The 11823-nt window shown below is 34.6% G+C and overlaps 1 protein-coding gene across 2 annotated transcripts in view; it reads right to left on the bottom strand.

The window, feature by feature from the left end:
- Positions 1-3170: 3170 nt before the first annotated feature.
- LOC135464621 (alpha-catulin-like) overlaps positions 3171-11823 on the bottom strand; it is a 32070-nt gene continuing 23417 nt past the window's right edge. The window contains exons 7-17 of one of the 2 annotated variants that reach the window (XM_064742075.1): positions 11546-11749; positions 11079-11165; positions 10198-10356; positions 9259-9351; positions 8743-8928; positions 8434-8448; positions 6248-6298; positions 5007-5267; positions 4701-4823; positions 4098-4181; positions 3171-3436 (exon numbers count right to left, since the gene is read on the bottom strand). In XM_064742075.1, the coding sequence (XP_064598145.1) occupies positions 3254-3436; positions 4098-4181; positions 4701-4823; positions 5007-5267; positions 6248-6298; positions 8434-8448; positions 8743-8928; positions 9259-9351; positions 10198-10356; positions 11079-11165; positions 11546-11749 (1446 nt within the window). In that variant the 3' untranslated portion in view covers positions 3171-3253. The remainder of the gene's footprint in view (positions 3437-4097; positions 4182-4700; positions 4824-5006; positions 5268-6247; positions 6299-8433; positions 8449-8742; positions 8929-9258; positions 9352-10197; positions 10357-11078; positions 11166-11545; positions 11750-11823) is intronic. The other variant, XM_064742076.1, reaches the window with a different exon arrangement.

Here is an 11823-nt window from a genome sequence, read left to right on the forward strand (position 1 = left end):
CAACCACCAGTATTTATATCCCACTGATTTTACAGTTCAAATCTTGAAATACCTTATATCTTGAAATACCTTATATCTTGAAATATCTTGAAATAAATGAATATCCTAAGTGTTGTAATATGATTCTTGAATACTTAGAACAAAATAAACCTACTTTTAGCACGGGTTTAGAACAAGATACTCCACAACACGCACTCCACAACACTCTTTATGAAAAATTGATCTCCGTGAAAGAAAATAAAGCAACCAGCCTTGTCACTTTCTTAGATTTATCCAAAGCATTTGACACCGTCATCCATGAAATCCTCTTTTATAAATTTAACAACCTAGGCTTTTAAAACAATTAAATCATAGCAATGGTTGTATCGCTACCTAAGTGAACGTTCACAATGTGTGTCCTTTACTAATTCTCTCTCCAACTTAGTAAAAGATTATTTTATCTGTATAGTATAACTCTTCTTTTTTAAATAGGCTATATTCCTCCTGTAAATCAAGACTGTGTGTAACCATGTCCATAATTATTGTTTGGGTGAATAAAGAAAGGAAAAAAGAAAGAAAAAAAAAAGAAAGAAAGAATTCCTTAACCTTTTCGCATGTGAAAGAGGCATTTTCAGTGCAATTGATACACATTTTAAATATGATTTTGGTGACAAAACTACATTGGTTGGATTTTCCAGTTTCAGGGCTTCACAAAAAGTATAATTTTATCAGTCAACACAGCATAATGCCTTCAGAATATGCTTGAACAGACAGCTTGCAAACATGTGAATAAGTTGAAGAATTACGGCATGCTAAAGTGTGATGCAGTAAGATGCAACTGTTAGATACAATTAGCTCCTCCATAAGGCTTTGCTGTTTCTACAAAAGGTTTCTCCATCCACTGTTAAAACCTAACTGATCTCTCGGTCCACGTTTCATATTATGATTCGGAATAACTAATTCTGGGATTGAACTAAAAAAGGTGACTGGAAACAGACACTAATTTTGCGCGTTGATCTGCAGTCATTGTTCTCATTTTGCACATCCTTGCCCAACTACTTGCAACTGTTTTCTTCTAATACACTCAGATGAAGGGGCTGCAGTCTCCATGGGAACTAGTATCTGGATGCCAAAAGTGCTAAATAAACGAGCTAGCAAAACATCTGGTGCCGATTCCTTAAAGCCTTTTCTGACATCTGATCAAAATTGAAAAACCTCCTCCACAACACTGGAAAATGAAATTAATACTCATTTGTCCTCCAGTCGCATTTATCAAGTGGTCAAAATTTTAATTTATAATTCCACAAAATAAGCTCTAATACCACATGTGAAAGTTAAGGACTTAAGTCTGAAATGGTTTTGTGGAATTGTCGTCCCCAAGTAGGAACTTAATCTATCCAGGTTAAGACAAACGTGATACATAAGACTACAAAACCCTGTAAAATACTGTGATGTGTGATTGCACGAAATTGGGGCGTAAAAGCATAAAAACATGTAAAACTCCACAAGTAAAACACTACACTTGCTGAAAATTTCATGTTTAAAAATCATTTCATTTGAAAATCACATGAAACCCTACAGAAACATTCATATTATTATATTGATTTATTCATTATTTAGTTTGGTGTTTTATGCCGTACTCAAGAATATTTCCCTTTTACGACAGCAGCGAGCATTATGGTGGGAAGAAACTGGGTGGAGCCCGAGGAAACCCACGATCCTACACAGGTTGCTGACAAACCTTTCCACGTTCGGCTGGAGAGGTAGCCAGTATTATGCTGGACTTGACCTCACAGCCACTGCATTGGTGAGAGGCGCCTGTGATATTACGCTGCGCTGGCACGCTAACCACCTCAGCCATGCAGGTGCACCATATTAAGATATAATTATAATTACAACTTCACCATCATACTTGTAGTTCAATAAAACTTTTCTAGGTGGGGAATAAAAGTAGTTCAATAGAACTTTATTAGGATCTGGAGCTGATGATCCTTGAATTAAAACTGTAACCATGACTTTGAATATAAAAACATAAAACATTTGACAAAAACAAGAAAACATCCTACTAATACTAGGTATGAAAACATATAAACATGTAATAGCAAACTAATTGAGGCCCTAAAATGTTTGGAAAAAAGGTTCAATTAACACATAAAAATATGAAGATGAAGACTTAACACTGTGCAAAACTGAAAGTCTTAAGGTGGGGAGTATAAAATACACAATATCAGTATTAATGTATCCGTATCAGTATTAATAATGTGACAGCATGTTATTGTGGAATACAGGAAGGTCACAGGAAGAGTATTTGCCCTTTTCCACCAGATGTCTCTGCTCTTCAGGGGAGATAACAACATTTTGACAATTTCTAACAATTATTGCACCACACAAATGAAGTGGGATGTAAATGGGTCATTATCAGCGAGCATTATTTTCGAAAAAACAGTGCATATGCAAATTGTATTTCTGCTGTAAACATTTTTTGACTGCCATAATGGGTACAAAGCTGTAAAGGCAGAAATAAAATGCAAAAAAAAACATTAATTAATCATCAATTGCAGATTTAAAATATCAAAGCCTTTGAAGGAGCTTTCATGAACAAAAGTGGAAAACTGCAGCTCCCACTGTACATGTACATGACAAAATGTTTCATTAAAAGTTTCAAATTTTTGTGACATCAAAACATCAGCCAATATTACATTTATATCACTTATCATTTGGAGATATTCTGTACACGATATCATTGATGATGTTACATATATGTATTTAATAAAACATGGGGAAAATGATTTTGATTTCTTATTTCACAAAAGTTCTAAATATCACATGGCCATGGTCACTTTAATATCTTATAACAACAAATTTGTGGAAAAATCTACATAGAGCAATAAAACCTTATGCAAGCCGGCTTAAAACAGTGTTTCCCTCTAGTGGCCAGATTTCTATACAAATGTAGAGGAGGTAAGTGTGCTTGTCATAGAATAACAGAGACATTTGAAGTCTAATTGCTAACTCCCTCTAGTGGCCGTTCTCATTATCCAGGGGGAGGTAATTATGTCATTGCACACAATTCAGCCAACGATTCATGGAAAAATTTCACAAAGTGAGCAAAACCAACAATGCAAACATTTCCCATAGCTGACCATAAGGTAGGAATTGTGTTATGTTGGTAATTACACAATTTTCTGGATCTAATGTAGCAGTAATTACAATATCTCACAAATCCATGCCCGTCCCTCTGGTGAGAGATGTGTATAGCAGGGGGAGGTAATCATCAGTGTCTATCATAACTGGATAGAGACTTGGTTAGAGAGGCACTTCTGTACAGGCTCTCCGAATGCATGCTGACCGCAGAATCCGTGTCACTGCTGTTGGAACGTATTTCTGATGACGATGATGGGTGTCGCCATCTGTTGGTGATGCTGACCGGGGACGAGGCCTGGTAGTCAACATTGTACTGAAAACAGAAGGAAAAAATATGATCTAATGTGAATTTAATCTTTCTTTTACTTTATTACTGATTGATTGATTGATTGTTGTTCAACGTTCTATTACATGATTTTTCATTTTTATACAACGGTGGTCAGTTTTATGAGAGGAGAAAACACAAATTTCTGATGAACTTTCCTGAGTGTGATATGCAGATTAGAAGCTATACTGAAAAATGGGTTTCAACAAAATACCCAATGAACTGTTTATTGTTACCAAGGCTCCTACGAAAACTGAAACCTATCCAAGGCCAGGATTGAACTCGCATCTTGTGTGCCTCATGATTAGGAGTCAACTCACATCACCTCACTCTCTGCGCAAGATCCTCATGAACCAGAAAATTTTATCTGGTGTGAACTTAGAGGCTGGATGAAACAGTAGTTGTGATTGTTAAGACAAAACTGGTCAGTTATTTATTTGTTTATTTGACTCATGATCTACTCAAATTCATGACAGAACTGACAGAAAACTCGAGCACCTGCCCTGGGCACTTCACAAACCTTGTGGCTTACAGCCGCAGTCAAACCACTGCAGTCTGGATTCTAGGACGTGCTTATCTTTTACAAGACTTGCTCAGTGAGAGCACCCTTTGTCGTTCTTTGAAAACAGCACAGTGGAAAGTATCTCACCTTTGTGGCACAAATAAAGCAAGTTGTCACAACTTTGGCGACGACATTCATCAAGTTTTTCGTCTCTTGTATGGCACTGTCCACCTGGGAATAAAACAGAAGCCATCAAGCAGTTTTCACATTCTTCACCTTATCGCTTTTGAGATAGGCTTTTTGTTGATTTATTTATTTATTTGATTGGTGTTTTACGCTGAACTCAAGAATATTTCAATATTTAGATCTAACAGATTCCTGCAACATCGTGCGTATTCTCACAATATGAGAATCAACACTGAAATATAGACCAAGGGAGTTATCTTCCCTTAGACAATATACAGATGGTACTGCGCCTATCTTCGGTGCTTGAGCCATAACTCAGCAATATTTTTAAGTTATGTGTATGTCAGTGCTTTGTCATGTCAGATCAATCTGATAAAATAAAATAATTTCGATGTTTTAAAAGATGCATCACAGTCTTCCTTTGCAATGTATACAGATAAATTCTGAAGTTAAAATAAGCAATGGTCTCCGTGCATCTAATCACCAGGTTGGGATTTAGAAAAAAAAGGGTAACCTCTTCTCAAAAGTTACCAACCAATCAGAATTCCTATCCCACAAACTCACCTTGTTGAAGGTTGCCGCTTTCCCAAAGGTCGGCGCTTTCAAGGTGACCTGAAGCAGCTGGCAGAAGCTGGGAATTTTCTCTACGTGGAACATCATATCGTCTTTGGGTGTGCCAGCGGGTACCTTGACATGAATAAACATTACTTTCTTATGCACAGGCACGCATTATATTCACGACAATTGTTTTATTAAAAGGCGTAGAAAAAGTTGTGTGATGTCACTGATTAGATAGGTTAAGAAAGGTAGTCCATAAAAGTTAACCCACTATGCAATTAAAGCAGTTGACTGAATTTAACTCAATGGCACCTTTTGTGCAAACTCCCTAACTGTCTTGTACAGCTTTCTCCCCTCTTCACTGAAGTATTCGGCCTGCGTGAACAGATCCTGTGTGGTCCTCAGGGGTCCCTCCCCTCGAGTGAACAGGTACATAGAGAAAGCCATACTAGACATGTTCTTAGTGCGCTTAACAACATCGTTGTCAGGCTCCTCCCATTTGTCCGTCTCGGCGTCCATTTCCGACGTTATCAGCTTCATTTCTAATCCCAGTTTTGCAATACGTGCTTGTTCCTGAAGAAAAAAATTAGTTGAACTGAAATTACATGTACATAAAGCAAGACCTATTAAAATGAGAAATAAGCACTCGCCAGGAAGTATCGCCATACCATAAATAAGAGCAGCCCTGAATTAGTTGAAAGTGAACTGGAAATTGGTTGAAAATTTGTGATGGCGAAGCCACACATATCAGTTTTAGTTCAGTGTAACAGTCTGTAAAACTATACAGTCTGTAAAACTATCCACAATAGAGCAAAAACAGCTATAATTTTGTTGAAAATGAACAAAACAGCCTGAAACCTTAACTTGAAATAACTTTGAAAAAGAAATATAACAAATACAGGCAGGTCCTTTTGATCACCCACAAACAAAAGCACAATTCAATGCATCTCCAATTATTTTGTCAGTAAGAAAATGATCTCCAGTAGAAACTTCAGTAAGACATGATTCAGAAGCATTGCGAGATAATGTATGCAAAAGTTTCTCAAAACCAGCCAATCAGTGACATGCAGTAAACCTTACAAGTACAAGCATGAACAACATGAAAATTACAGAGGTAATGAAAATGAAAAATTAATGTTTCTTCTCGCAGCCTGTGTAGTTTTCAGAAAAACCTGAAATGTATACAATCACAATCTCCGAACACGTCTCAGAAATAGTGCCACAATTCTCATAATGTAGGCTAAAATTCAATAGTTCTTTATAATCACCTGCAAAACGGAAATAAAATTGAGTTATGGCCCATGACCAAGATAAGCATAGCACCATCTGCATGTTGTCTTGGGGGAAAAAACTCAGGCAACATAACTGAATTACACCACTGAGTTATTCCCCTTTAGACAACATCCAAATGCTATGCCTATCTTGGACATGGGTCTTGACCAAGTGTGGTTTCCTATCACCATCACTAATAACTTCAAACCTGCCTATAGTGTTACTACATAGAATTACACATATATACATGTATATATATGTATCGTGCACATCATACTGACCTCTGCATCTAGTTTGACAGGACGTAAAGACTTGGAGGTCGTGCCATGCTTCTGAAAAGGGGAGATAAGTCAAGAACACTCTATAAAGAGAATTAGAGACAGTTCAAGAAACAGAAAATGAATGGGTTGCGTAAGATACATCATTCAAATCTCTTCATCAAGAGGAGCGCAAAAACAGAGGTTTTTGAGCATGGTATAAAGAATAGACAGAAGAGCATTTAAGACAGAATTGTAATTATAATGCTGTACAGCCATGACGATAGGGAAAAAATTTCAGAGTGAATAGTGAAAAAATTTTCATATGCAAAATGTGTGGTTTTGTAAAGAATTGAAACGATAAAACATTTCTCAAGAAACAAACTGTTTTAAAACAGGGTAAAATAAGCCATGAGATCTTGTGAATTTCTGTCAATACAAAATGTACAGAACATAATGATTTAAAATTCTGTAAATAAATAGGTTAAAGTGGTGAAATTCTGAAAATACATATGATCCTGATGTGAAATTCTATATATAAAAAAGCATATGATTGTTATGCAAAATTCTAAATCGATAATAATGAAGCGGAATGCAAGAAAAGTACACTGTATGTGATGATGCAAAACTGTGATACAACATAAGTAATGACATCATGTAAAATTCTGTAAACAAGCAAGACATGGACCTGAAATTCTGAAACTAAATACAATAAATGTTGTAACAGAATATGAAATGCTGTATAAAAACAGTTATGATGTCACTTTCTATACACAAGAAAAAAATGATTGTGATGTGAACTTCTATCAATATTATGATGCAAAGTTCTGTACCCAAAAATTATTGTGGTGTGAAATTCTGTCAATGATTATGATGCGAAGTTCTGTACACAAAAATGATTGTGGTGTGAAATTCTGTCAATGATTATGATGCGAAGTTCTGTACACAAAAATGATTGTGATGTGAAATTCTGTCAATGATTATGATGTGAAAGTTCTGTACACAAAAATGATTGCAATGAGAAATTTCTTACAAAGAAATGGTTATGATGAGAAATTCTGTACACAAAAATGATTGTGGTGTGAAATTCTGTCAATGATTATGACGCGAAGTTCAGTACACAAAAATGATTGTGGTGTGAAATTCTGTCAATGATTATGATGCGAAGTTCTGTACACAAAAATGATTGTGATGTGAACTTCTATCAATATTATGATGCAAAGTTCTGTACACAAAAATGATTGTGATGTGAAATTCTGTCAATGATTATGATGCGAAGTTCTGTACACAAAAATGATTGTGATGTGAAATTCTGTTCATAATCATAAAGGATTATGATGTGAAAGTTGTGTACACAAAAATGATTGCAATGAGAAATTTCCTACAAAGAAATGGTTGTGATGAGAAATTAAGTGCACAAAAATGATTATGATGTGAAATTCTGTACAGAAAAGTGGTTATGGAATTCTGAAGATGCCAATGGTTGGTTGGTTATTAATTATTTTTGTTTAGTTTAACCTACACTAGGTATAAATCTAAAACACACACATCAAAACACAAATAATGTAACTAAAAGAATAAATAAGTATTACAAAAAGACCTAGAAAACTAAATATTACCAAAAGACCTAGAAAACTGAATATTACAAAAAGACCTATAAAACTGAATATTTTGGTCAGTTTCATAAAGACATCAACCTCAAAATTAAGATTCTTAAATTTTTAAGTCAGTTTTTTCCTTTTCTTTAACACTTATCAAATAAATGAATAATAATTATTGAATTATTTGATAGGTCCTTCTGATGTACCTTGAACAATACTTTGGGAAGAATATTTCACTAGGATAACATGTATTTCTCCTTCCAAAACAGTGAAAAAAAGGTACATAAATATTTTGCACCTCACTTTTCAGCTTTATGCTCTTTCACAGTGACGTTGGTGAGCCTATTTTAGTCCCAGCTGACATTAAAAACATAACAAAATTGGTTAACTTCTATTACAAAAACTAACATCCCTAAAATGTAAGTCGTTAATTTCAGAATGCTATAAATTAAATAAATAAAAATAACATACATATAGGATATGTTAAGAAAACAAAAAAAAAAAATAAAAAAATAAAAAAATCCAGGAACACCGCAATTTTACTGATCTATATTAAAAGGCAAACTCCTTTCATAATATCTGGAAACAAATTTTTCACACCATACTCACCCAAAACCCCATACTCTAGGATCAAACAAACCACAAAATATTCTCAAAATCTATTTTCTGTATGTATGTCATTTTCACCAGTTTGATTTCTGACGCTGACATGATGGTTTTGTTGCATGATGAAATTTTCCACAGGATATTTTTGTAAAATTCATATATGCCACTATCTAAAATCTGTACAAAAGTCATTATTTTCATGTATTTTTAAGTACACCTTAAAATACCATTTCACCTCACATTTTCCTATCTTTCTGTTGGACAAAAATACAACAACAACAGCCAAGCAAAACTGCCGAGTCATGTACTCACCCCTGGCCTTGGCAGTGACAGGTACACTTGCTTCTCCATCTTTCCTTGGACAACGTCGTTCACGTCTTTCACCAAAATTGACAGGTCGTTAATTTGGGACTCCCAGGCATCGGCGAACACATCAAGATTTTCCCGGGCGATTTTACTGCCTGGGTACTGAGCCAATGTTTGTGCGGCATTTAAAGTCTTGTAAAGAGAAAAACATTACAGGATACAAAGTACGGATTTCTGGCATTATCACTAATAAAAATTTCACCTGAATAATAATATTCATAACATCAATAGCGTTTTAACACAGATAAATTATTCACCTCAACTGAAAGCTAAAATTGCTAAAAGTGAAGTTAAATTTATCATTTCAATTACTTTTATCATGAAAATTTCTACCAAACTGAAGTAAGTTCAACTTTGATTCAGAACTGTAAAACACAACTCCTCTTCATAACAACAATGATGTACATGAGTTTGTTGAAATTAATCTCACCAAACACGTATAAAAAAACAACAAAGACTTACCAAAGGGCCAATACTCTTGATAACAGACTCAGCATGTTCTGCAGTAATCACCAGAGGTTCCGTGTTGGAAATATGCCGTAACAGTTTGCAAACCTGTGAACAACGAATGGGATATTACAAATTTATATCGTGGGAGGAAACACACGACCACATGTTGCTGTCGAACCATCCTGAAACGGAATATATGCTTTTAGCTGTAACATGCATCTTGCACTTGGGTAGCTCCAAGACTTAAAGGTGGAGAAAACAAAAAAAATGAGAAAGTTCAAATGAAAGAGTGCTAAAAGTTATTCCTAGATGTGGTCCGATTTTCCTCAAGAAGAAAACGACACTTGAAAATAATTTTTGTATGGTGGGTATTTGAGACCACTTTTTGGTATTTATAGTCTTTGTTTAATAGTGTGATGAATGAAGATGTAACACAGGTTTAATAAATATTTTTGCACTAGAACTTCTTCTTTTCAGCTAACAAATGTATTAAACATGAATTTGGATCATACTTATATTTTTAATATGCTAATAAATATTATCATAATTTAGATTAAATGCATATATTTCGATTTAAACAACAAATGTACACCCAAATAAATTTATTAGAGAAGCATCGCATCCTTACTTAGAACATTATTTTGCAACAACGATAAATACCAAAAGTTGGTCCCAAATACCCACCATACAAAAATATTTTCAAATACCCTTTTCTCTTGAAAAAAAAATCCAAAAAAATAATAAAGATCATATTTTGCAAATAAGTTTTGACGTTCTTTCATCTGATTTTGGCATCAATGTTTTCTTCTCCTTTAATGGTCCACGTTAACAGAGCTGTGATAAAAGTAGCAAGTAAGCTTTAAATATATTTTTCTAAATAATCTCCCAATCTAAACCTGTGACCTAACCTGACCTCATACCACTAAACTTTTGACCCTTAACCCCACTGACCTCTTCCAGCTGTTCTGAGTGCTCCTCAAACTTGACTGAGAGCTCTTCCACCCTGTCTACTTCCCCACTCACTCCTGCTGTTTTCAGACCCATCAGGATTTCGTGGTCTTCGTTTGTTTTGAAAAGTTCAGAGGCCTGGTCCATGGCAGTGTCTTGTAGCTGATAAAAGAAAAAAAAACAACAGAGTAATTTTTTTTGTTTCCCTACATTTAGGTTCCGATTCTCTGTTTGAAAATAAAGAGATTTATATCCTGAATGATTTTTTAATTGGTAAAACAAAAACGGATTTAAGTTCATCAGTTTGAGAGTTACTTTTTTCAAATCGTTCTACTGCTTCTGTGTCTCTTTTCAACAATAAATATTTTTCTCCTCGTAACAAAAAAACCCTGATTAATATTCACAGGAATGAACATAATATTAAAAAACCCCCCCAAAAAACAAAGAAAACAGGCATATTTTTGTATCGTAAGATATTAGGTGATATTTGAGTTTCTATTTGAAAATAAAATGTTTATTATCCTGAATTAGTTTCTCGACACATAAGCGGAGTAATTTTTTTTATCACATCATTTACTTGCTTTTCTGGGGTTTTTTTTTTTTGTCAGCACTCTTTTTTCATCGTAAAGAACTGCTTCTGAGTTATGAACCTTGCTTAATATTCTTAGGAATGTGTATGAATGTTATATTAACAGACGAAAACAACACATTATTACAATTATTTAAAAAATTTGTTTTCTTTTTTTTTTGATTTGAGGTTTTACGCCGTACTCAAGAATATTTCTCTTCTACGGCAGCGGCCAGCATTATGGTGAGTGAATATTTAACACACATACATAACAACCATACATAACACACATACAGTATATTGTCAAAATGTTAACCTGTTTTTGCAAAGCTTTAGTTAACTCTCCAGTTTTCAGTATGCTTGTCTCCAATTCTTGGCTTGTGGCAAAATCCTCTCTCTGGTTCTGATAAAACAAATCAAATGTCAAATAATTCATTCTGACAGCAGCAAGCTATGAATAAAAACACACTTTTATTTCAAGACAAGAAATTCAAAACAGACAGTATCTTGAAAAAATATTTCATGAAATAAAATTGTAGTGATATAGCTTTGAAATAATAACTGCTCCCTCACAATGGTAACCTTACCTGCAACTGGTGTAAAGTCATCAGCATGTACCAACACAGAAGTTTTACTGTATCTTGACGTTTAGTTAGCACCACCTTATGCTAAAAACATAACCATCAAAGATAACAATATATTTCTAGATAATGTTTAATTTTTCAAAGCTTTTTGTCTATGTCACAATTTGTTTTCTACAAGTTCCAAGTTTGCTCATCTTACCAGACTGGTTCCTATAGCAATGAGGTTCTGTAGTTCCACCCTTACGTCCTCACAAATCTGGATGATTTTCTCGCGGTTGTCATGTGACGTGTAGGCAGAGTCTGTGAAGTCCTGCGAGGTCTCAATCATCGAGTCTAAGGCACTAGTTAACTTCTCCTGATGACTTGGCCCTACAAGTGTCACTCGTGTCATTTCAACCAGGTCCTGGAATTGATCAATCAAATATCAGCAAAGGTGACTGTATATTTTGTAACATTTATTTGCCTCTAAAAATGCAC

Source organism: Liolophura sinensis, chromosome 4, assembly GCF_032854445.1.
Source record: "Liolophura sinensis isolate JHLJ2023 chromosome 4, CUHK_Ljap_v2, whole genome shotgun sequence".
Taxonomy (NCBI): Eukaryota; Metazoa; Mollusca; class Polyplacophora; order Chitonida; family Chitonidae; genus Liolophura; species Liolophura sinensis.